The following is a 26,677-nucleotide window of genomic DNA, read 5'->3' on the forward strand; positions in this document are numbered from 1 at the left end:
ATTAGTATCATGTTCTTCCTCATCTTTTAGTCTGAAGTCCTTTCTCCTGTGGGCTTTGTTGGGTTTTTTTGGTTTTTTTGTTTGTTTGTTTTGTTTTGTCTTTTTGTTCTATGTTTTTTTTATCTGTACATTTGTGTCCGAGATGCTGTGGCCGAAACAGTTTGGCATGGGACTTCTGATCCAGTGATCAGGATTCGAGGACTTGTTTGGCATGGTGTTGTGTCCTTGAGGAAAGGCGCTTTACTCCATTTCCTCACTCCACCCAGGTGTAACTGGGTACCTGACTGGTTGGGGAAGGTTAAAACGATGGAGGGAGAGGACTGGACCCTGCCTTTGTATGCTAAGCCCTTGACACAGTCACAGTGGCTATGAATTCACTGCCGCTATGGAAACTTTACCCTCTCTTGACATATGTCTCTGTCACTTTGTGGAGTTTTTGTGTGGTTTTTTTTTTCTTTCCTTTCTTTCTCTCAGTTTATGTCTCTTTGTCTTTCTGTGCATCTTGCTTAAGGTTTTATGATTTGCAGCTTGTATATTTGTGTGTGTGGTGTGCTTGTATGCATGGCTTAAGTTTTTAAAAGATGAGAGAAGAGGGTTGGAGGTGGTGGGGGGGGGGGGGATAAGGAAGGAGGGTCAGTTTCTCTGTGTCTCTGTTGCCGCAGTTTTGTTTGTGAAAGATGTGTGAGTTGTCTGGCTTTAAAGTGCTAAGGATCTGTGGCTGATGAAACTGTAGAATAAAAGCAGTGATCAGGTTTTTGAGAAAGGGGTTGTTGTTTTTTTAACAAACCAAGGTCAATAGTAATTTGCAGGTAATATTATTCTACAATCTCAAAGTCAAAAGTGGTTGTTGATAAGACAGAAGAAGGGCTACCATCCAGAAAATTAAATTCAGGTGTTGTTTTTTATTTCCCCATCTGGAATTTGGGACTTTTTTTTAACCTATAATTTGATGATTATGAATGATGATGGGGGTGATGAAGATGCTGCTATGGGGGTTCATTGGGACTACCTGACAAGGCTTTACTCTCATATCCAGGCAGGCCTGAGTAATAAGAACCTGCAGTGTTGGTCAGGAAATTTGAGTAGGAATCCCCAAAGATGCTTCTGTGAAGTTGATGACCCTTGATGTGTGGTTCCAGTCGTCCCATTTAATCCCAAAGCACACTCAGCTCAGGTACTGTGGGCCAGAAAAAAACAAAACAAACCACCCTCTGATGGGGATTGAACTAGTGACTCCACAGTCATCAGTTTGTTACACTAACCACTTTGCCAAGGTGGCACTTGTATCAGCGTTTAAGACCCAGCACTTAGAATGGTTATATTTGTGTGCGTGTGTTTTGGGTGGGGGTGGTGTGTTAGTGTGGTAGTTCTCTGGGACTTTAGTGCAGCCAGGAGAAAGCATTGCATGGAAGGGAGAGAAACCAAAAATGCAAAAGGATATGTTCCTGTTCACGTAAAGAAGAGTGGGGGGGAGGGAAGGCGTCCCACTTGAGGAATAGTGGAACAGAAGATACTGAATGTTAGAGAGATTTTTTTTAATGCCTTGACTGCTGCTGACAAGTGTGCTCGTCAGTATCATCTTGAGGATAAAACAGAGTTCACATGTCAAGATGTCAGTCCCCATTCTGTATCTGGACTTCTTCCTTTTCGGACTGCCTTACTTTTGTCCAGCAGAGTGAATGACACCATTAAAGGTTCACAGACAGCAGTGACTGCAGTTCTCAATTCATGCCACACTGATCTCATTTCACCAAGGTTCAGCAGTCCAGGAATGAAACCAGAAGTTTTGGAAGGCTGAAAACCTGTGAAACCATGTTGTGTGTCCTTTCTTTTCTCTGTTGTAGTGTTCAAGAAATAAACCAGTTTGTGCTCATTGTTTATGTTTGTTTTGGTGGTGCTGGTTGGTTTTTGGGTTTTTTTTTCATGATTGGGAGGAAGTAGAAATAAAATCAGACAGACAAATCTCCATTTTTTGTCAGTTTGTCATATGTCTTGAAAACAAAATGATGTGGCAAGTTTGAAATAATTCAGAGTTTGAGCTAAAGATGAAATAGAAATATATATGACAGAGAGGTCAGGATAAGAAGAGAAAAAAAAGAGCAAGAGAGAAGTAGATTGAGTAAGAGAGAATGTATATATAACACAGAGGGGCTGGAGAAAACAAAGAGCTGAAAAGAGAGAGAGAAAATGCATTACGGAAAAACTGTAAAGAAAAAAGAAGAGGGAGAGCCAGTAGGTTCCATAGAGACTAGAGAAAGAGAAGAAGAAAAAGAGAGAGTGATGGCAGATTCCAGCAGAAAAGAAGAGAGAGAGAGAGTAGATAACATTATAACAGAGTTCAAAACATTCTGAGAAGTGGGGTCATTGGTTTGTTGTTAGCTGTCACGGAGGTTAACGATTTCCATGAGTTGGAGCAAGGGGGTTAGATAACACGAGAGTCAAGTGATCTTTACCAAGAGAGTATGAAAGCTGAGAATAAGACAGTGAGGGGAATATAACAGAGTTAGGTGATTTTTGCCATTAATTTGTGGCAAGAAAGAGTGAGAAAGAGAGAGATTGATGTGAGAAAGAGGTAGGTTATTATTATTAATGTCCAAAACCGCAGTGAACAACTGGCATTAGGTGGCCAGGTATGTCATGTACTTTTAGTTTTATGTTGGTTAGTAGTCTTCACCTTGAAATTGCGCAAAGGCGAGTGAGAGAGGGGTACATTATTGAATTGAGTCCAAAACGGGTAATGAGTGATGATCAGGTGGGGGTGGTGACCAAGCGTGTTGTTTTCCATGTCTGTTGGTTAGAAACTAAGATAACAGTTAAGTGATTTCGCCATCAGTTAAGACAAGATGGAGTGAGAAAGAGGTAGATTGTTTAATGAAACAGTCCCAGAACTGGAGTGAGTGACTGGGGTTGGGTGAGAGTCCAAGACGGGTAGAAAGCGATTATCCAGGTCGGGGTGGTGATCAGGTGTGTTGTTCTGCTTGCCCTGTAGGTTAGTGGTCTCCGCCATGAAATGGCGCCGCATGCTGGCAGCTATAGTTCTGAGGGTACCCCCTCGTCCACAGGCCTGTACGACCCGGCCATGCAGAACCAGGTATCTTCCTCCCACCCTGCTAGTGTAGCCGTCCGTCAGTCTATCCGTGTCCCATCCTCATTGGCCGATTTTGTTTTTTGGTGTCATCCTCAGGGCTTCGTGGTGGTATCAGGGACTGTTGTCCATGTCCCATCCTCATTGGTCGATTTGTGTGTGTGTATCATCCTCAGGGCTTCTGATTGGTTTAAAAAATTATTTTTAAAAATCTTGAGTGTCCCAGAGACTTTTTACCATGATTCTTGGGGTTCCTTGACCACCTTCAGAGGGTCAATTTAGTGCTGATATTCCAATCAAACCTGCAGTCGTGATCATACAGATTTGTGGCCCCAGAAAGTGGAGAAGGGAAGCATCTCTTTTTTGTCAGACTGAGCTCCGATACACGATTTTCTTTCATTTTATTGTGCTCGCTCTGGAAATTTTTTAGTATGTTCCAGGGACCCTCTGAGAGAAAGAACATGCAATGTGTCCTGTACACTTTTTGTCAGGGAGGTATATTGATGCATTATCAGAAGCCCTGCATTCTCGTTGACATTGGCTGGTTGTCATTCTCATTGCCATTGGCTGGTTGTCGTCCTCGTCATCCTTATTGCCATTGGCTGGTTGTCATCTTCATTGCCATTGGCTGGATGTCATCCTTGTTACCATTAGCTGGTTGTCATCCCTCTGGCCATTGGCTGCTTGTCATCTTTCTCATTGGTGGCCAGATTCTTATTCTCATTGCTAACACATTTAAAATTTTTCATATTCTTCTCCCCCTCTTCATAATGGTTGTACTGTTTTTGGTGTGTAGTGAAGTACTGAACTTTGGCGTAGCAGGTTGGTTTTTGAATGTCATCCGTCTGTGTTATCGTATCTTCTTTTTTTCTTTTTTTTTTTTAATTATGTGTTATTCTAATTGGGTGCTGTACACTGGAGAGGGAATTGTTTGGTGGTATGGTGTGTACACTGCTAACATTTTTTGTTGGTGTCATGAGTATAGCTGTGGGCAGTGAATGTTTTCAGTCATTTAAACTTTTCTTCTTCTTCCTGTCTGGATGGTTACACTTCCATGGAAATAAAGCTATACTCCTGATATACATCACAACTGAAAAAAGTGCAAAGCAGAAAACATGAGAAACATAGCAACAGTATTCAGCAGTGAGTATTAATGAGTATCCTTTATTGTTCAGAACCTGAATTTTTTTTGTTTTTGTTTTTTCAAGTTTGACAGTTTGCCTGCTAAGATCAAGCAGTGCAGCTGATGGTAATCTTAAAGAGAGAAAGAAAAAAAGAAGAGAAAAAAATCCTGGTTCATTAGGTTTGGTAAGGTTTCTCAAGGTACTTGCGTGTGTGTATATGCCTGCACATTGTTGCCAGTTGTGGCACAGAGCAACTTGGTTTTGTTTTGTTTTTTTGGTGGGGGGTGGGGGGATGTAATAGGGCAAACAATTTTATTGGCTGGAAATAAATGTTGTTTGTTTTTTTATATTGGTCATTATTCGGTGCATGGGCTATACATTTAAAATGGACTGTTTGGTCTTTGTGTCATATTAACCCAACATCAAGAGCTGTAGAATTTCTGTAAACAATGTAACAATGTGGTGGGTTTATTTTTATTTATTTGTTTTATGTGGCATGGGTTTAGGGTTGTGGGTGTTTTGAGTGTATGCTGGTTGTGGTTTGGATCCTGAAGGTGAAAGGTTTCCCTTTAAAGGTGAAAGGTTACCCTTTAAAGGTGAACAGTCTTTGAAGTTGAAAGATTATCCTGTAGAGGAAGAAATAAAATGGTGTTGACCTCATCTTTGACCTTTTTTAATTTTTAATTTTTTAATTTTAAATCAGATAAGAAGTCCGTGAAGGCTTGACAATGTGAAGTATACATGTGATATTACAGACAAATATATATGTAAGGAATAGATGTGATATTGCAGATGTATGTGTATTATATACATGGTATTTTAGACATTTACATATATAAAACATAGTTATGGTATCATACATATTGATGTATTATTTGTAAAGTATCGACATGATCTTGTAGACATACAGTTGGTTAATTGCGTGCTTGACAACAGACAGTATAGTTTTTGTTTTTCTAACTTTCAAGACTAAATCAGTGAATTGATAGGTGGTTTTTTTGTTGTTGTTGGATTGTTTCCTTTTAAAAAAAAAAATGTAAAAAAATGTTTTTGGTTGTGTTGACTTTGATTTCACACACACACACGCACGCACGCACGCACGCACGCACACACACACACACACACACACACACACACACACACACACACACACACACACACACACACAACTTTTTATACAGTATAATAGTTACTGAAACACAGTTTTCAGGTGTTGGGTTGAGCAAAGCATATGACAAAGCCGTTTTTCCCAGTAATTAAAATTGATTTAAAAAAATAAGTTTTATCATTCATTCATTTTGGAAATCAGTGTAAGTGAAGTTAATATTTGACTTTTAAAAATCCCACTTGGCAGCAATGATGCTATTGCATAGTTCAGAGCCAGTGCTTGTTATATTTGGAGAAAAGAGAAGAACGGCCTTTATGTTTTTATAAAGCAATCTCTTCCATTGATTGAGCCAAGAGCTTTTTCAGGTTATTGTGCAAAATACTGATAATTTCTATTATTATTATCATACAAACATTTGCAAGAGAATGGCCTTAGAATTGATGAAACAACAAGCAGCTAAAAAGATGGAGAACTGAATCATCTGTCACTGGAAAGTACTGCATTCCAGAACAGGGTGATGAAAGGGTTAACGTTGTGGCTGCTAAAAAGAAAGGATGTCGCAGTACTTTGATTTTTCACTGATGCATATCAGTCATCACCATATCATTTTTTCATTGCAACAATCCACAGGTTGGACTAAATCTGTTCATTTCATTTGAAAAATGTGCACCCTTTTTGTTTTTTATTTGTAGAATACGTTAGTGTGCGCATGTGTGCAGGCGTATTTGAAGAATACTTTTTATTTTCCAGGGAAATGTGTACCTCTTGTTATTTGTTTATTAGATTGATGTGTGCAAGTGTATATTATGTGTGTGTGTGTGTGTGTTTATTTTATCTTATGTCTTGTGATTGTTTTGTTGTCGTGGTTGTTTTGTTGTTGTGATTTTGTTGTTCAGCAAGGTGGTGGCGCTTCACGATGGGCGGCTCAGCCACTGTGGTGAATGTTCTGGGATACTTGCTTTGTTTCTCATACCTGTGCTCCTTTCTCTCACTGAGATGATGAAAGTTTCTCTGATTCCGCTTCTCTCCGCAACACCAACTCACCTGTTTGTGCCTTGCTTCTTCTTTCTCTGTTAGGAACACACACACACACACACACACACACACACACACACACACACACACACACACACCTTGCTTCTTCTTTCTCTGTTAGGAAAACACACACACACACACACACCCCGACCCCCTCACCCCCACTTTTTCTCTGCCAGCCTGCCTGCCTGTCTGCCTCTCTCTGTCTATCTCCCTTATTTCCTTCCTCTTTGTCATTGATTAATACTTTTTCTCTTGTTTGTTCACTTATTATTTCCCTTCTCTTTAAAAAAAAAAAAAAAAAAAAGTTTGTTTTGAGGGCTGGGTGAAAAAGTTTACCTGCAGAAAATGAAAATGATTGATTCATTCATTCTCTATTGTCCAGTATTGGTTATCAGTTTCCTTTGTTCTCTTTCCCCCAGTAACTCTGAAGGAGACGGGAGGCAGGATGATGATGATGAGAAGAAGAGTCAGCGCCTGTCCCACACCACCACCAGATGAACTGCGGCAGGGTTCTCACCACAACCCGCACTCCTGGCAACAACACAGTTTGTCATTACTGTCCTGAAAGACGATTGGTGACGGACACGAGGAGGATGGAAGACAGGAGCTGATTGGTTGAAAACTTTTCTTTTTTTTAATTTTTTTTTTTTTTTTTAATAGAAAATTTACTGATTGATGATGGACTTGATATTATTGCATACCACTATTACTACTACAGATCGAAACCAAAGCAAACCTATTGTGCATTGCCGTTGTGCTGAGGGGGGTTGGGGTGGGGGGGATGAGGGGAGGGTGGTGAATGTCATGTTTTAAAAGGCAGGGTTTGTGGGGATTTTTTTTTCTTTCTGTTTTTGTTGCGATGTGCCACATGGTTACTGTGTTGTATCAGGGGCTTGGTTGATTGGTTTGTGGTTTGTATGCATGTGTGTGTGTGAGAGAGAGAGAGTGGGTGTGAGCATGTGTGTTTGTTGTGGTTGTCTGGGGTAAGAAGACGTTTTTCAGGACTTTCTTCATTGTGTTTGTGTACTTTTGTGTAATTAGATGTATTGTTGTAACGCTGTAATCTCATGACATTGAATGACTTTTTTCCATCTCCGCCCCTTTATGATGCAAACAGTTGAAATATATTTTGTACAAATGAATAAGGTGGTAAGGCACTTTGGTAATAATGACCTTTCAGCAATGTATTTGTGAACATTGCTATTGCGGAGTGTAAGTTCTGTTTGCGGATAAAATATTTGAAGATTAGTCTTACTTCAGAGTATAATAATTTCCCCCTTAAAACATTGATTACCCCCCATCATTTTTTTCTTTCTTTTCTTTAATATTATATCTTTCCATGACATTATAGGATATTGTTCAGAATTTTTTCAAGAGACGTTTAACTTATGAAAAGAGGATCAGGCTAATAATGATGATGATGTATAATGGTAATGATGTGTATTCATATCCGATGTAGCTCATACAGAATGCAGTCATTCCATATTGTGGTATAGGATGGGCTGCAAGGAAATCTTACCTTAAATGAAACAGTATGAGTTAAAATGAGGCTGGGAGAGTAAATAATCAACAGACAATAGAGTGGTAACTCTCTTCATACACAAGGTACACAATTTCATGTCACTGCTGCTGATCCTACCGATTCAGCAAGCACACAGTGTGGGAAGACAGGTATAAAAAGTACCGAAGAAGTTTTTTTTATTTTGTCTTTTTTGCACTGGGTGCAAGGGGTGCTGGGTGTGCAAACAGATTGCACCAAATAGCCTGTTTGATTTATTTTACATAATAATACATATGCAAAAATACATCAGTTGGTACTCGTATAAATAAGTGCCTGAATACAGAAAAGCGGATAACTGATTGATTTCAAAGGATGAAGATATCATTAAAGTTAAGTTTTTAAATAAAGGTTTAAGGAGATGTCAAAGATATTGTACAATTTTGTAAATAAGAAGCTGGATTCAGCTTGAACAGTTAAAAAAAACACTTGAAGATCAAAAGGCTAAGCTTTGGTTTGAAGGTAACTGAAATTCATGCAGTCAACAGAGAGATTGTCACGGCTCCCCCCTTCCCTGTCCCCCCCCCCCTCCATTTCCTGGTATTTACTTCTGAAGATTTGACGGTAATCACGGAGCTTTGAAAATAAACACTGTGCTAGTTTGTGTGCATGTGTGAGTACTTGTTCAGAGTGAAAATAAACACTGTGTGAGAGAGTGTGGCTGTATGTGTGTGTACTCATTTGTGAGTATTTGCATGGGTGTGAATGTGTGTCGGAGCATGCACATACATATGTATGTGTCAGTGTGTTAATGTTTCTGAAAGTGAAGGTGATCTCTCTGTAATAGGCTGTCAGGATGGTTGATGCACAGCACTACATTCTAAGCGTATGACCACTTGTGTAACATCATGTCAAAACCGTTCAGCAATAAACCATCATCAAAATGAAACTGTAGTTGTCATTACCTTTGATGCAAACTTTCACACTTTTTTTTCTCCATTCATTTTAGAACCCGGGTACCTGTGATTGTAACAGAATTGAGTTCCTGTGTTTTAACTTCCCCTCACCCTCCCACCCCAACTCCCCATCTCACATTAAGGAACATAAATGGCCATTTTATAAAGGGTTGGGGTGAGTGGGAGAGAATGAGCACAACATAATTGTGCCGTTGATCTGGTTAGGTCTGAAGTGAGAAAGTGAGGAGCAGAGAGATGCATTAAAAGAAACACGGTTTTAATCAGGTCTCCCTGTGGTAAGCATTCATGCATGTGTCCCATTTACACACACACATGCTCATATATGAATTAAAACACCCCTTATGCAGTTGCGGATGGGTTTGGTATTGGAACACTGGCACATGGAATTCATCATGTAGGACCAGAATCGTGGAGTTCACAGGCTTTCTGCAGATATCGTTTTCATGGCCTGGCATTTTTGAACTCAGATTCATAAATGTTTAAATACAAATGTGTTTTCATAGGATCAAAATATGTGAAGACATCTTAATGAAAAAGGTTCTTGTTTCAAGCTCAAGTGCAACTCCATTTACAAAAGTGCTCGTTTTTTCAGTGACCATGAGTATGTTTTTTAAAATAATGGTTTGTTTGGTTGTTGTTTTTTAACTTCTATATAGCTGTTCTCCTTTCCATGCAAGTGTTTAATGGCTGACAGACTTCAGTAAGACATTTTGATGAGTGATACCATTTAATTCATTTTTGCATTTGTTTTCATTTTCTTCACTAAGTGGTGCAGCAAGGTTTTATGGGAAGATTTTCCCATAATTTTAAAGTAGATATATAAATGTAATGGCTAGATATTATACTAAAGTTGAATGTGAATAACAATGTAAACACATAAACTGGTATAACTAACAAGAATGATGCATGCACACACATGCACAGAAAAAAAGATTTAGATTTTTCAGAGGTCATTTGCATGGAAAAAAACTTACATTTGGGTGCAAACTGTTTTTAGAATGAAATATGATTGCATGCACGTAAACACTCACACACAAAGGAGAATGTGGTGTGGAAATTTATCAGCCCATTTATGTGAAAAAAATTACATTTAGAGTCAACAGTTTAAAAAAAAAAAAGTTTTAAAACAGCATGCGGCAAGTCAGCTTATATAATGAGACCCGACATTTCTAAAGCTGGCCAGTTACTTCCATCTGTTGTCGAAACACATTAAATGAGAAATACGAAAATGAATATTGAGATACTGGCCAATTGGTAAAATCAGAGAATAGTTTAGCTTTTATACAAACATTCCAGATATAATTTCTTTGAGAACTGCTTTTAGTTTTAAAAAAAAAAAAGAAAAAAAGAGAGAGCAAACAAACAAAAATGCTTGCTGATTCTGATATCAAAGACATTGAAAATTTACTTTTGTTTTGAAAGTAATGGAGCTAGAAGAAAGTTGCGCTCAGAAAGTTGAAGTATGCTTGGAAAGGTCAACTAATTGTACATACAGGTTTTACATAATGGTAAAAAGATAGATATGAAAAACCAACTACTGATTTTAGTCTTTTTGAATGAAATGTGCGGGACACACTTTTTCCTTTGTGAATAACATTAACATTACGACGAATGAAATGTTTGTGGCATTTACATCATGGTAGGTGAAATAAATATCCTGTTCTATTATCATACATGATTAGATGCCAAAAGAGACCTGCGAACATTTTGTACATTTTTGTTTTTCTTTCATCCACTGCTTCAAGAAATGCTGGTACTTCAAAAAGTTGGATTTACTGAAATGAACTTGTTTTCAGATGTTTTGGGGGCAACATATTGTTAAAGATGAGTGCTGTTTCCATTCAGACTATGAAAAGGATTCTGACTGTTGTGAGGGCAATATTTAGAATTGTTTCAAAAGTTTATCTTCATTTTGAAAAACAATTCTGAAGTGTGTTCAGTACTTTTCAAATCCATGTCAAGTAACTGGAGATCAGTGCTTTAAGTGTGCATTGGCAAAGATTTTCTCTCATTCTCTGTCTCTTTTGTTCAGTCTTTTGAATTGCTCAGCAAGGTTACTCACATGCACAGGCAAAAACATAGACAAGTGTTTGGATGAGGGATTTGTGAAGAATTATTACAAAATCTGAGTCTTTCGTTTTTTTAAAGTTTGTTTTAAATCAAAATGAACCACAAAATTATAGCCAATATTTTTTGGGGGTCGTTATTAAGATTGTCAAAAGAACAAAAATGGCCTCAAATGTAAATAGAAATTGACAGATTTCATTCAAAGTGTACAGAATCATTGTGTGTGTCATTATTTTTGCCCCAGGCTAGATCTGCCCCTGGTAGTTTTCACGCCAGACTTTTCCATACCCCTGAATATGTGTTTTGTTAGAGGAAAAAAAGATCTGTGGAATGATTAGTTTAGAGATGCATAAAATAAAATAAGTCTTCATTGGAATAAAGGGTACTATCATTACCAGCCTAGAGAAGGGAATGGTGATGACATCTTGTCTTGGATTGCCTGTTCAGGTTACCCAACCAGCTGTTAGGATTGTGAAGTTCAATTCTTATGGGATATGTAAAGCTTGCAGAAAATCTGCCATCTTTGCATGGATGGGAAAGTGAACAGCCTGGGGAGGGGCAGATTTGACAGGGGCATAAATTTGGCCATCACATCTCTTTTGCTTGTCACCTTGTGCTTAATGTTTGGTGGTGTGTAACCATATTGTAATCGGTGTGTGTGGCCAGTTCCAAAAGAATTTGTATGTGCCATTGCTTGTTGTCGTCAAGTTTTCCAAGCTTTTTTTTTTCTGGGAGATTGCGTTATCGTCGTCGTCATCATCATTGTTGGCTGTCATGTCATCAGAATGTTTAATGAATAGTATGACCATCATATGGACACTTCCTGTACAAGCTTTGCTCCCTTTCTCCATTTCTTTGTTTTTTCTTTTCTTTTTTTTTTAAGTTAATTTTTTTGTCTTCTTGCATGACACAGAAATGCTGATAAGATGCTGAAGATACAGATTTTTAAATGAAATTAGTGCCCTTAACAACATTTGGTTGATTAATGAAAAATGGGAGCTCTCTAATAATTGGTTGATTGTTTTTCCCCTTCATGGCAGTCACATGTGCTTTGTTCTTCTTCACAGGTTGGCTAGCTTTGTGGAAAAAAAAACAAACTTAAGTGCAACATAGCATAAAGCTTTTTTGTTATTAAGCAGCAGTTGGTATTTGATGAGAATTTGTTGTCAGTTGAAATATGTAAGCAAAACTAACCTTAGAAATTAGAACAGGATTCTTGTTTTCAGTTAAAAGTTAGAAACGTGACAGTATTTTCTTGTGAAGTATGTAATAGAGATGTGTTTTTAATATAGTGTTGTTGGGGTTTTTTGTTGTTTTTTTAATTCAGGTACATACTTAGGCATTTAGAAAAAACTGAATGGTTGAAGACAAATATAGTAAACAATGAACAATGTATTTATTTATGTAGTAGTGAATCTTGTGAGGAGACAAAGTGCTTGAAAGGGGGTATTTGTTATTTGTTTGATGAGAATTTGTTGTCAGATCAAGTATGTAAGCAGAGATATCCATAAAAGAATGCACCAGGACTTTTGTTTTCAGTTGAAAGTCTGTAATGCTGGAGCGTCAAGTGTTTTCAGATCACATAGTTTGTTAATAGTGTGTGAAAGGCAATGATACAACTGTCACAAAAAGCCTGGGGGAAAATTATATGAGTGTGAAAGAATTTTTTGTCCAACTTTTCCACGGAAAATTGGAGGTATCTGAATTAGTTGTATAGCTTTGCCAGAATAAGCACAGCAGAACTCTGAATGAGTCCAGGAGCATTCAAAATTTTCTGAACCCCCCCAATTTTTTTTTTTTTTTTGTGCCCATCCCAGAGGTGCAATGTTGTTTTAAACAAGATGACTGCAAAGAACTGAATTTTCACTATTCTTATGCCAAATTTGGTGTTGGCTGACAAAGTATTTGCAGGGAAAATGGCAGTGTTAAAAGTTTACCACGGACACACAGACACACACACAAACAACCGAACACCAGGTTAAAACATAGATTCACTTTGTTTACACAAGTGAGTCAAAACACTACAACAACCAACAAACAGAAAAACATGAGCAGCTTTCATTCTCATTTATGACAAGGGTAGGCGACTTCCAAGCCAAATATGCTTCATGTCCCCTGAAGTGTTTGAAAGTTGTTTGCCCCCAAAAGAGCATAACTGTACTGTTTTATCATTAACAAAACAAATTTGAAACTGGTGCAACGTCAGGTGATCGCGGCAAGTCAGTAGCTATTATCCAGTAACATTGGTTCTTACTGACACAGAAAACTGTACTCTGTGATCATCCTGTAGAAGTGTGTGAGATGCCTGAGTGTTAGTACAGGTTGAAAACTGTGTCATTTCAGATATATGAAGTTCCAATCTTAAATAAGGAAACTTAACTCTGCAAAAAGAATGTTGTCAGCAGTTAGAATGTGTGCCATTCAGTGTGGTTGGATTATAGGCAGCAATGTTTGCTGTTGAGCAAGACAGGTGCTTCTTATCTTGGACTTCATTGCTTTGACTGTTGCATTCTGGTTTGTGCTGTCTGAACTTTGAAGCGAATGTTAAAAGTTCTTCTTCTTTTTTGGGTGATTAATTCGTTGTTTTATCAATGCTTGATTAATAATCATCTCACAACTGCAGATTGTACAGCTTACAATGTTGAAAATCTGCTCTGTTTTTCTTTCTTTTCTTTTTTTTGCATCGTTAATTTGCTGAAGTTTTTTGATGGATCAATAATCATCACAAGTGAGAACTACAAATTGTACAGCTGATGATGCATTTATCTGATTTGGTAGGATGAAAATGTTAGCATGAATACAGGGCATATAAAGCATTTATGAAACAGTTCAGAAAAGGGATGATTAGCCATAAATGTATCAGTTGTCGAAAGCATTATGAAGCACTTCAGAATGGGGAAGATTAGCCACTAATGTATCAGTGAGCAGTGAAGAAAGTGTTAAAGGTTGTTCTTCAGTTGTTATGATTGCAGTAGACAGATAATTCCTCCTCTTCCATTTCTGTTTATTTAATTAGGGCGGCATGTACACTCTAAAGTAAACCAAGATCATACATCTATGAGCCAGTTCCTCTCCTGCTTTCTTGTGCTGCAACTCTCTTACTCATGTGTACGAGTTGTCTTCTTGGTGCATGACCATTTTCATCCTGCCATGTAGGCAGCCATACTCGTTTTCAGGGGGGTACATTTTAGTCATTGATGCACAGATGTTTGCACACGAATAACTGGATAATGGCTAAAGGCTGTCAACACCCTCCAGAATTTTGTTTGGTCTCTGACTACAGAATTGAACATACACTCGCTTGTACAAACTTTTCCGACTCGCCAAACTAAAGAGAAAGAAAGGTTGCAACAGTTCACTGTTACAGTTCACATTGCTGGTTCTGAAGTTGGCAGCAAAAAAAAAAAGAGGGGAAAAAACAAAACAAAAAAAACCTCACAGAAACAGTTTTCTTGTCTTCCCTCTTTCTTTGTCTTGCATCTTGAGCAAAGTGAGTGAACTCGATTATCATGAATATCGCTCTTGGCCGCATCATATGATTGGTTACTGACTGTGCAGACCACCCAAAATAATGCCAGTATTATTATACAATGATGTACATTTTTGGAGGCTTAAGGAGCACATATTGGGGGCATGGTATGCAGAAGGGAAAACCGGTCCAGAACAGAGGGAAAGGGAAAGGGGGGTGATTGTTGAAGCTTTCATGTTGTTGCACAGAATGGTAAAATCGTAAATTGTTGCTCAGAACGGTAAAATTGTAAACTGTTTCTGGCAATCGTGAAATAGTAACCGGCGAGTTTGAGGACTGCTTTCACTCAGGGTGGATGAGCTGTTTCTATTTATTACTGTTACGTTTTTAACTATTACATACTTTTACCATGACCTGCGCGAATTATTTATAGTTACAAGAAATGAAGACATGACCCCACTGCTTGTTTTATTTACTCCATTATCCCGAAGTGGATTTTGTTTTCTTTTGATTTTTCTCTGGTTTCTCTTGGATGAGAATCTTTCAGTACAAAAATGTACATAGTTCATAATTTCTCTTACATTTTGTTTCCTTCATTAATTAATTGCAGTTTGTTGTTGACGTAATTCAGTAGCTAATTTAAATGTGTAAACTGGTGCTATGTTATTGTGCTGCTTATGTCTTTTTTTTTTCTTTTAAATTAAGTGAGCAGCAGTTCAGTCACTTCCATGTAAGCCATGTGCTTTTTGAAATGTTGATGATTCCAGCCAGTTTTAGTGTGGAGTATAGTGAAGGTTTTTTGATTTGGGGGATTGAGCGGAAATCGTATACACATTTACTTTGTGTGTGTGTGTTGCCCTCATGTCATTCCCTGTACCCCCCAAAATAGTAACAGTTCCTAAAAATATGTTAATGAAGAAATGAATATTGGGAGCAGATTTACAGACTGGGTTTGGGTTGTGTGTAGCGTTTGTTTTGTTTTTTTAACTGTTGATGACCTACACTTGTTTACAGAATTATATTTGTGTTGTTCTGTTAAATTTTGCTTTTAATTTACCATTTAAAAAAATACACAAATGCATTTTCTGTTTCCATGTCTCTTTTTTCCTTCTGTTTTTTTGGAAGAGAAACAGGTTTGGATAAAATTTCTTAGATAACAGAATTTTATAAATGTATATCGAGCTTTAGTAGTATTTTTGTTTTGTTTTTTTAGACTTTATACTTGATGAAGAACAACTGAAATTTGAAGATGTGTTAGTGTATCTAATACACATGGGATGGGATGAAGTATTGTGTGTTAACCGACATTCTTTAAGAAATGAAAACTTTTGACCATTCAATTCTTGACAACATCAATACTGATCAATTATATTAAATATTATAAGTGCATGTCCCTCATTTGTTATATTTCTTCTGCATCTTGCTCAGTTTACTTGTTCCGTGGGTAATCTTTCTCATGTATAACCATTTCAAACTTTTAGGCAGCCACATACCACTTTCAGAGGTGGGGGATATTTGCTGGATTTTATCAGTGCAGATAAATTCATGCATTTATGCACTTTGTTTTATAGTGTCATTTCCATTTGATACTTCTCAGACAACTGCAAAAAACAAAACAAAACAAACAATGTAAAGTACGAGACTGTCAGTACATCAGTTGGAAAGAAAAAGTACGTTTTGTGACAAAACAAAAAAAAATGAAACAAAACAGTTAAGCTGAGTCATTAAAACAACCACAGATGGAAAAGAAACAAAGGTTGTGCGAAGACAGAGCTGAAAAATTTGAAACAGAACAGTTAAACTGTGCAGTTTAATTTTTAACAAGGTAAACTGCAGCTTGAATCAGAAAGAGATTGCAACCCTAATTTGATACACCTTTCACGAACATGCTCATTTAATCATCTCGTCTCAAGGCCTGATCAGCGCATTGGGTTTATGCAAAGTTCTGACATCTTATCCCTTTATTTATCTTTCCAGAGAGAGATGTGGTTTTAGCATACATGGATCAGTCCGCACAGAATTGACACTGATGCTCGTCACATTCATGTATGTCTGCTCGTTTAATTTGTACATGACTGAACACAGGTTTTACAGAAAAAAAGGAGAGAGGTGGTTTTGGTTTCTTTCATGGTGAAACTCTGTTGGCGAAGGACATGCGTAAAATAGTAATGTGGAGGTATGTGTGTGCTTGTGTTTTCAGTCATTATCCTGCGTTTCATGCTGATCCTGTGGTTATCAGGTCTGCTGGTATGACTCTGATGCCATTACTTCCCCTACCCTCCCCAGTCCCAACCTTCACCCCCCACCCCCTCCCTAAAACACTCCAACCTCCAGTGACTCTCCCGTTTTATTTTGGAGCAAAGGCCCGTAATTCAGTGTTGTGTGTCAGTAATTCTGTAGATCCCCCTCCCTTGCCCCCTCTCCTCCCTCCGCCCCCACCCCCAGTTTCATGCTGATTTTTTTTAGGCATCACTTTCTAATTGTACAGTGGAATATTTTTCATTATTGTATTAATTCATGTTGGCATTTTTTTTCATCTCTTTTTTTTTTTTTTTCATTTCCAAGAAAACAATACCATGCAAAATGTTAGAAAGTGAGATGATAAAAACTGATGAAAGGGAGGGTGGTGTGGAACATTTTGGAACAGAAATTTGTCACTTCTTTTCTTGTTTCTTTTGGGGGGGGTTTCAGAGAGATCCAAAATATTTCACCTTTTTTTTTTTTTTTACAGATATTTTTGCTGACAATATAAACTTAAGGATTTGAGATTGTCAGAGGAAAATCCTCCATTCCAAATGGTAACTCTTCCCCCTCTCATTCTCTCTTCCTCTGCATCCAGTTTCCCTGTGGCAATTTGTAGAGGGCACACTTGTTAAATGTTGTACTTGAAAAATGAGTTTTCTATTGTGAGTTTCTGGTCTCTAAAGACACTGCAGTTGAAACGCCATCAAGCAAATGCTGCATGCCATTTTGTGCATCGGTCAATAATTAATTAATCACGGATTATACCCGTTTGTGCGCAGATATTTCAGTTAATCGCACAATTATCTCTGATAAATATGGGACAAACTTACTGTTGTATACTCCATCACAGTTGTGGATGAATGCCGAAAAACCAATGACTGTGTTAAGACACCATGCAGGGACAGTGCAAGTGACGATGACTGCTATGTTTTCCGTTTTGTGCACATCATTGGGGGTTCCAGTCTTGTGTAACTGCACTCGATGTTCTGTAAACTGATACTTTCATGCTGCGAAAAACTTTTTATGACTGAATTTGGTCAATATGGTCCTTCGTAATGGTGCAAGAGTGATGACCTTACCGTTTTTTCAAGGTTCATCATCTCGCACAGGAAGTTGTGCCTACTTTTTATGGTTGTAATTTTCAGCAGAAGTCCGAGAAATCAATCGTAGATGAGTTTGGCATTTTTATTATCAAAATTTCCAACTGCAGTCTTAGAAATAAATCGTAGTTGAATTTGGCATTTTTATGATTGAAGTTTTCTACAGCAGTCTAGGAAATAAATCACAGATGAACTGGGAGGTTGTTGGGTTTTTTTTTGTTTGTTGTTTTTTTTTGTTGTTGTAATTTCAACTGCTGTCCAAGAAATAAACCATAGATAAACGGACGATTCTGTAGCCGTAATTTTCAACTGCAGCCCAAGAAATGAATTATAAATGAGAGATATTTTTGTGATCGTTATTCCAAACTGCAGTCCAAGAAATACATTGCAGATAAGGTGGACATTCTTAAAATCTAGACGATTCTATAATTGTAATTTTCAACTGTGATCCAAGAAATTATTCTTGGATGAATTTGATATTTTTATAAACATAATTTTCAGCTGCAATCCAAGAAACCATAGATACAATCCAATACACCATACATACGCTAAACAATTTTCAACTGCAGTTCCAGTAAACTGAAGATGGGTTTGATAATTTTATATACATAATGTTCAGCTGTAGTCCAAGAAATAAACTGTAGATAATCTGAAAGTGTTTCTCATCATAATTTTCTAAAAGGGCCAAGAAATAAACTATAGAGAATCAGGAAGTTTTTATTATAATTATTGATTGAAGGCTAAGAAATAAATTGCAGATGAACTGGATGTTTTTATTGTTGCGGTTTTCAATTCAAAATAAGCAAAAAAAATCAAGCACATATGCACTCGACTTTAATCCCACAGACTCAAGTTTTAGTTGTGGTAGGAATTTGCCCCATTCTTTCATGGCTGTTTCAGTTCTGTACACTCCATGCGAATAAAAGCTATCTGCAGTGCTGTTTGTTGTACCTGTGTCAGATGCTTTTTTGTTTTGTTTGTCCACAAGAATTAAAATGCATTTTGGGCGACTGTTTTATTGCATATATACATATACATATATAGGTTTGGTCAGGGATGTTTGTGACAGAAGTCTGAAGTACATCTTATATGGTCATATGTTTTTTATGTCTTTCTCTGTCCGTCTTTTTTTTTTTCTCCTCTCTCTCTCTTTCTTGATGATAGTTTTGGTCAGGGAGGGACATTGATGCATTTGTATGTGTGTGCGTGTGTGTACATTTTCTGTACACAAATATGGGAATAAAGTAATGTATTTGAAAAAATCAACATTTTCTGTCTGGAGAGCTCAATGCACTAAAGGTGTATGCGTGTCAGCAAGGTGTTATTGGTGATGCTGTCTTTCTGCTTTCCCACTATGCTTGTCCCATATTCACTGCTATCTTTGAGGGAGATTTTACATGCATGACAATTTGTACTCCACCTTAAAGGCAGCCATACTCCATATGCAGGGGAGAACAGGCAGGGAATGTTCATGTTTCCATAACCCACTGAACGCTGACTTTGATCACATGACTTTCAATGTCCATATTTGTCAGTGTCTGCAAACGGAGGGGGTTAAGGCACTAGCAGGTCAGCACATGTTGACTGAGGAGATCAGAAAAAATCAAATCTGCCCTCAATCCATCATGTGCCAATTGTGAGATCAAACCCAGGACTTTAAGATTGAAAGTCCACTGTTAAAACCATTCAACCATTGAGCCCATTACTGATGGTGCTTTTCTACATGAAAATGAATGATGTGTGTTAGTGAGTGTGTGTGTGTGTGCATGAAAGGATGTGTACTGTGTAATGCAAGTCATGAGTGAATGTTGGAGGAGAGGGATATTTTTGGTATCACACATGAAAACTGCAAAGATATGACAAAGTATATTGTGATCTCAGTATATGACAATAACTTGCACCATTTGATGTGGTCAGTATCTGCCATCAAACTCGAAGTCTATGATGAAAGTCCCCTTTTTACATTCATTTCAAATCAAGAGAAAGAAAGAGACAGGGTGAGATGGACAGGATGGATATGGATATTTATATAGCGCATATCCTCGGTCGGAGACCAAGCTCTAAGTGCTTTACACACACAGAGTCATTTACACAACAGGCTGCCTACCTGGGTAGAGCCGACTGACGACTGCCATCGGTCGCTCATCATTCGTTTCCTGTGTCATTCAATCAGATTTCAGGCACACACAACTACACACTCAGACAAACATTTAACATTTTACATGCATGACCGTTTTGTTTATTTACCCCACCATGTAGGCAGCCATACTCCATTTTCGGGAATGTGCATGCTGGGTATGTTTCTTGTTTCCATAACCCACCGAACGCTGACATGGATTACAGGATCTTTAACGTGCGTATTTGATCTGCGTGCGTATACACACGAAGGGGGTTCAGGCACTGGCAGGTCTGCACATATGTTGACCTGGGAGATCATAAAAATCTCCACCCTTTACCCACCAGGCGCCACTGAGATTCGAACTCGGGGCCCTCAGATTGACAGTCCAACGCTTTAACCACTCGGCTATTGAGAGAGAAAGAGGAAAGACAAGAAAAAGATGTCAAAAGAAAGGTAAGAAAACAACCATGGAAGATTCATACTCTAACCAAACTTTCCTTTCCAAATGACAATTATAATCATGGAAGATCCTCTCACACTTCAATAACCAAAACATTCCTTTCCAAAATGCAACTGCTGATCTGGGAATATTCTTCCACACTTCGTGGAACCCATTTTCCTTTCCAAGAGACAATAGTAACCATAAAAGACTCTTTCATACTTTTTCAACCAAAACTTTCCTTTGCAAAAGACAATAACACATTCCCATGAGAACAATTTGCACAATTCTGTCAGCTGATAATAATTAATTTCTATGCTTTTTCCACAAGAATTAAAAGAAGGGTTGAAAAGTGAGAAAAGTTAAAAAAGTGATGCGTCAACAGAAAAATAATAAAATTAAATAATATTTTTAGCTGTACAGATACTCTCTTCTATCAACATGGCAGTCTCACAATGACTAGTCTACAAGAGTACAGGTCTGTTTGTTAGAGTTAATTTCACAAGACTTTTGCTCTTCAAAACAGAAACACACACACACATACACACTTCTACAAACATGACAGTCTCTGCTATATAAATGGCCCCATTTGAAAAAAAAACACACACACATAAAAAACTTAACATACCACAGTTTTGTGTCAACAAAAAACACATGTACATGGCCTTCAGTTCCGCTTTAATACTCCCCCTCCCCCCACACACCCATCCACTTCTCCAGTTTTCGTTTTATAATTATCTCTCTAACATACCACAGTTTAGAATCAAGACAAAGAAAGTAACATATAATGGAACTGTTTCAAACTTGTCTCTGCTAAATGATTTCCCCATTTATTTAATATTTAAAAAAAAAAAAAATCCATCATACAACAGTTTTGTATCTTGACAGAAATACATACAGACATTTGTTTCTGCTTTATACTTTCCATTGTAAAAAAAAAAAAAAAAAAGTCTAACATTCCAAAGTTTCGTATCATGACAAATCAACACATAATAAATGAAACTGATTTATTTTTTTTTAAACCCAAACAAACAAACCAACAACAAAAAACAAAACAAAAACAAAAACAAAAAAAAACCCGAACAGGTAAATAAAAAACCAATGAAAGATGATTTGGTGGTCAAGATCCTTCGTCACCTGGAACTGTCTTCTGCTTCTTTCTTCTTTTCTGAAATCACACAGCAAGGTACTTGTTTGATTCCAAGCAAAACACACACACACACACACATGCACACACACACACACACACACATATATATATATACACATATGTGTGTGTGTGTGTGTGTTTTGCTTGGAACCAAACAAGTATCTTGCTGTGTGATTTCAGAAAAGAAGAAAGAGTACAGTGTGCACAAAAGATAAATAGTCTCGAACACATATGCACAGAACATAACACACACATGGATTCACACACACACACACACACACACACACACACAATATCCTAAAACCAAGTGATTTATTCACCTGCGATGACTGTCAAAAAACACTCGCCATCTATGTATTTCAGTGCATGCGTATTAGATGACTGTTGATTTCTTTGTTCCCTTTGTTCTTTGTTGTGTCTATTAATCCTTCGGGATTTTATGACAATAAATGAAGTCAAGTCAAGTCAAGTCAAGTCATACACACACACAAACCCATCATGCCTCTTTTTTAAATCAGAATCCTTTCGCGCACATGCAAATACACACACACATATATGTATCACAACATGCAAAACTACACACCAACACACAACTCTCTGTCTGTCTCTCTCTCTCACACACACACACACACACACCATATACACATTCCCACACACCCCTCCCCACCAATACACACACACTCACTCAACACACGCACACACAGACACACACACTCACACACACCAAACACATATACCCACAAATATGGAAACGCACACACACATACAAAAGCATGCAAAATAAAACGTCAACGCACAGATCATCTCTCTCTCTCTCTCTCTCACACACTCACACATGTTCACACAACCCCCCTCCCCACCAAACACACACACACACACACACACACCAAGCTACACAAACACACTCACATCCAAACACACACTGACTCACTCACTCGCATGCACACACACACACTCACACACACTCAAACACAAATCCGATATTTAATTCTGTTTTTATTTTCATTATGTTGTCAACTGCTGTTTCACAGATATTTAGGAATTGTTGCTTCAGTTGTTCTAGTTTATCATAACTCTGCACATCCCTCTTTCAGTACCATCTCCACCACACTCATCTTCAACACACAAACACACACACATGATACATCTAATATCACACAAAGTGAAAAGATGTTAAAGAAAGAACACAAATCCACCATGCCTCTTTTTTTCCTCAGAAACCTTCAGCACATGTGGAAACACACAGACACACATACATTCAAAACAATGTCAACACCCAGATTCTCTCTCTCTCTCTCACTCACATACCCACAAACACTCTCCCCACCAAAACATACACAAATACACACCACACACACACACACCAAGCATACAGAAACACACTCACATCCAAACACACACTCACTTGCATTCACACACACACACACACACACACACACAAATCCACCTTGCCTCTTTTTTTGCCCTCAAAACCCTTCAGCGCACGTGGAAACACACACACACACACACATATACACACACATGCAAAACGATACATCACCTGAAGACGGTGGAGGTATGAACTGCTGGGCACACTTGTTGAAGTCTTCAAAGTCCTCCAGACACTGCTCTGTGGCTGTGGGGTTGGCGTTCATGCACCGCTCATACACCGCGAACTGCCTCTCACATTCTGTTTTTATCTTCACTATGGTGGGTCTGAAATACAAAAATGATAAATTAATAGCAGGTGATTAAAAAAACATGCAAAAAACAAAAACAACAACAATTACAAAAGTTAACCAAGATCCATGAATGTTTAAACAGAAATGCGGACAGCTTCAGTTTGTTGCAGCTTAACCCTTTCGCTGCCAGGAAAATAAGATTTAAGTGAAATCTATTTGCCAGGGTTTTTTCACAAAAAACGGGTATTCTTCTTCTTCTTCAGGCCCATAACTACTAAAGTAGTCGTTGGGGGAAGCCTGAGGACCGCAGACGCAACCTCCCTTCTCCATCTGTCTCTGTCGGCAGCCGCTGGCAGCAGCTCACGTGTGTGGAGTCCGGTCCATTGTTTGATGTTCTCATGCCAGTTCTTCCACTGTCTTCCTCTTCTTCTCCCGCCCTCGATGGTGCCTTGCATGATTGTTTTGGACAAGCTGGTGTGTCCAGTGTTGTGTCCAAACCATATCAGCTTGCGTCTCTTCACAGTTGAAAGGAGAGGTTCCTGAGGTCCAGCAAGGTTCTCAATTCTGCTCTGTATAAATTTTCAAAAAATTCTGTGCTATTTGTTATTGGAGAAAGACCCATAAAAGTAAATTTTCTGAAAGGTAAATGAATAAAGAACACAAAACACATGATGTTTTCCCATTATATATATATTTTAGTGACATGCTGTTGTTTTGAAATCAGTGTTTTGTTTTTGTCATGTTTTCAATTTGTTCATTACAAACATTAGTCAGGTAATTTGCACTAAAATATCATATTTTCTGGACAAATGGCTATCTGCATACACAAAACCATACTAGAACAACCACAATAAAAAAAATTAAAAAGAGATAGATATACAATGCATTGTGACTTCTCCAAGTGATAATGTGGATGAGAGGCCACGCCCCCTCAGTCTCCACCCCCCTCCTCTTCACCCCTCTCACACAGTTACTTTTTCCAGTTCTCATCAGACTGCGTTGGCTGAGTGCCAAGAAAATCGCTCACACTGTCCGCTAATAATTTGGTTAGTTTGTGTCGTCTGCTAAGGTTTGCACAGCCGGCATCACTCACTGATAGTCGTATCTTGGCCACTCTCTTGATTGCTCCCTTTAGTTTCTATCGAATCGTCCTATAAATGTTCATCACTGTCTTCTTTGAGTTTACGCTTCAATTCTTTCTGAGCATCAGCAAAAGAAAGCAATATTTGTTGATTTAGTTAGCTACGATTGCATGCCTTGAGCACGGCGTCAGTCCGACTTTTTGTTGAGCGAGCGAGAAGAGGAGCCAGGCAAACACTGGGACAGTAACCCAACCAAAACATTCAAATAAAGGACTGCCTCATGACATAGATGGGGTTTCTAGCTATGAATAGAATCCAGAAAGATTAACCAAGCTAAAGCTACCAGCATTTTTGTCAACGAACTGAATGCAAAGCAGGGAAAAGTCAGAATATTTCGGTGACGAGTTATCTTGTCACTGTGGCAGCGAAGTGTACATGCTTGCCATGACGAGTTATCTCGTCATATAGGCAGCCTAGGGGTTAATGTAATTTGCACAATCACTTGTTTCTGGGAAATGGGACACACACACACACACACACACACACACACACACATTCACACATATGAAATCGCTGAAGCATTGCAAACTGCTTCTCACACTGTTTTTATCTGAATGATTGTAGTTCTGAAACACAAACAAGTAAGAAAAACAAACAAACAAAAAAGTTAACGATGTCAAATAGATGTTTCAAAAAAAATTTAGTAAGCACCACTTTATTGTAGCATAGTATGTAATAGTGCACACAATAACCCATTTCTGGGCAATCACACACACACACACACACACACACAAATACCACACACACAAGCACCACACACACAAACACCACCCACACACACACCCATCCATCCACCCCCCCCCCCCCCCCCCCCCCCCCCCCCCCCCCACACACACTCGTACAAACACACACACACATACATACACAAATACTCACTCCGACTCGGCACACCTGGCCAGCTTCACTTTCTGACGCTGACAGTCCAGGTGCCAGGTGTGAGGAAACTTCTGCAGGCAGTCGGCGTACATGGTCAAGTAGCGCCCGCACTGCTGCTCCACCAGCTGCATGGAAATATCCCTGCACACACCATCATCGCTGTTGATGATATCAATGATGATAACAGGGAGGGTGTGCAGCCCGCGTTTGTCATGGACTTTTCACCATTCACAGGGTCAGAAGTAGGTCATATGGCCCTCAACCATAACCTGCTTCTGTGGATGTGCACTGCTTTTGTTCCGACAACTTTTCGGAAGAGTTTATAAATAGATCAGTTAATCTTGTAAACTTGCAAAAATAGTCGCCGAAAATTTTCAAAATCTTTTCATCAGAACAGCGATTTCAACAATGAAATTTTAGCCTTTCAGTGACATGGCAAAAAAAGGAAATGGAGATGCGCATTCACACGTGGTTCTCACTACAAAAAACCAGGGAACCCAAACGAAAATTCAACAAAAGGGGGCCTGCACATGCTCCCTGGTAACAGAAATTTACAGTCCCTTCCAACACTCAAGGTGCTTTACAGTTCAGTTCAGTTCAGTTATTCAAGGAGGCGTCACTGCGTTCAGACAAATCCGTACATACGCCTCACCACATCTGCTAAGCAGATGCCTGCCTAGCAGCTTTACAGTAACTGTAAAAAGTAATACCAAAAAACAATAATATATCATGGTGTATATAATGCAAAGAGTAAACAAGTAACAACATATCACACACACATACACAGGCACACACACGTGCACACACACACACAGATGCAAATGGGCACACACACATACACACACACTCACAGAGAACACAAACACACACACACACTGTTCCAGTTTCACTTTCTCAAGGAGGCATCACTGCATTCTGACAAATCTACATACACTGCACCACATCTGCTGGGCAGATGCCTGACCAGCAGCATAAACTAACATGCTAGTCAGGCCTTGAGTGCTTGTTTATACACATTTGTGTACCTATCAGTGTGGATATCTTTTACAAGATTCTGCCAGAGGACAACACTTGTGTTGCCATGGGTTCTTTTTCAGTGTGCCAAGTGTGTGTTGCGCACGGCACCTCGGTTCATCATCTCATCCAAATGACTAGATGCTCAGTTTGATTTTTCAGTCAAACTTGGGAGAAAGGGTGAGGCAGGACGGGCGCAATAGCCGAGTGGTTAAAGCGTTGGACTGTCAATCTGAGGGTCCCGGGTTCGAATCACGGTGACGGCGCCTGGTGGGTAAAGGGTGGAGATTTTTTACGATCTCCCAGGTCAATATATGACCTGCTAGTGCCTGAACCCCCTTCGTGTGTATATGCAAGCATAAGATCAAATACGCACGTTAAAGATCCTGTAATCCATGTCAGCGTTCGGTGGGTTATGGAAACAAGAACATACTCAGCATGCACACCCCTGAAAACGGAGTATGGCTGCCTACATGGCGGGGTAAAAACGGTTATACACGTAGAAGCCCACTCGTGTGCATACGAGTGAACGCAGAAGAAGAAGAAGAAGAGGTGAGGCAGGATTG

At 38.6% G+C, this 26,677-nt stretch overlaps 2 protein-coding genes across 7 annotated transcripts in view; one reads left to right on the forward strand and one right to left on the reverse strand.

Moving 5' to 3' along the window:
* The window catches only part of LOC143276236 (pre-B-cell leukemia transcription factor 1-like), a 51,954-nt gene extending 32,982 nt beyond the window's left edge, over nucleotides 1-18,972 (forward strand). For 5 of the 6 annotated variants that reach the window (XM_076580707.1, XM_076580705.1, XM_076580706.1 and 2 more), the window contains exons 8-9: nucleotides 2,990-3,091; nucleotides 6,775-18,972. In XM_076580707.1, the coding sequence (XP_076436822.1) occupies nucleotides 2,990-3,091; nucleotides 6,775-6,777 (105 nt within the window). In that variant the 3' untranslated portion in view covers nucleotides 6,778-18,972. The remainder of the gene's footprint in view (nucleotides 1-2,989; nucleotides 3,092-6,774) is intronic. The other variant, XM_076580711.1, reaches the window with a different exon arrangement.
* Nucleotides 18,973-19,618: 646 nt separating this feature from the next.
* The window catches only part of LOC143275945 (coiled-coil-helix-coiled-coil-helix domain-containing protein 5-like), a 9,914-nt gene continuing 2,855 nt past the window's right edge, over nucleotides 19,619-26,677 (reverse strand). The window contains exons 3-5 of the mRNA XM_076580292.1: nucleotides 25,098-25,238; nucleotides 22,959-23,113; nucleotides 19,619-21,436 (exon numbers count right to left, since the gene is read on the reverse strand). Coding sequence (XP_076436407.1) covers nucleotides 21,402-21,436; nucleotides 22,959-23,113; nucleotides 25,098-25,238 — 331 coding nt within the window. The 3' untranslated portion in view covers nucleotides 19,619-21,401. The remainder of the gene's footprint in view (nucleotides 21,437-22,958; nucleotides 23,114-25,097; nucleotides 25,239-26,677) is intronic.

Source organism: Babylonia areolata, chromosome 31 (assembly GCF_041734735.1).
Source record: "Babylonia areolata isolate BAREFJ2019XMU chromosome 31, ASM4173473v1, whole genome shotgun sequence".
NCBI classification, from domain to species: Eukaryota; Metazoa; Mollusca; class Gastropoda; order Neogastropoda; family Buccinidae; genus Babylonia; species Babylonia areolata.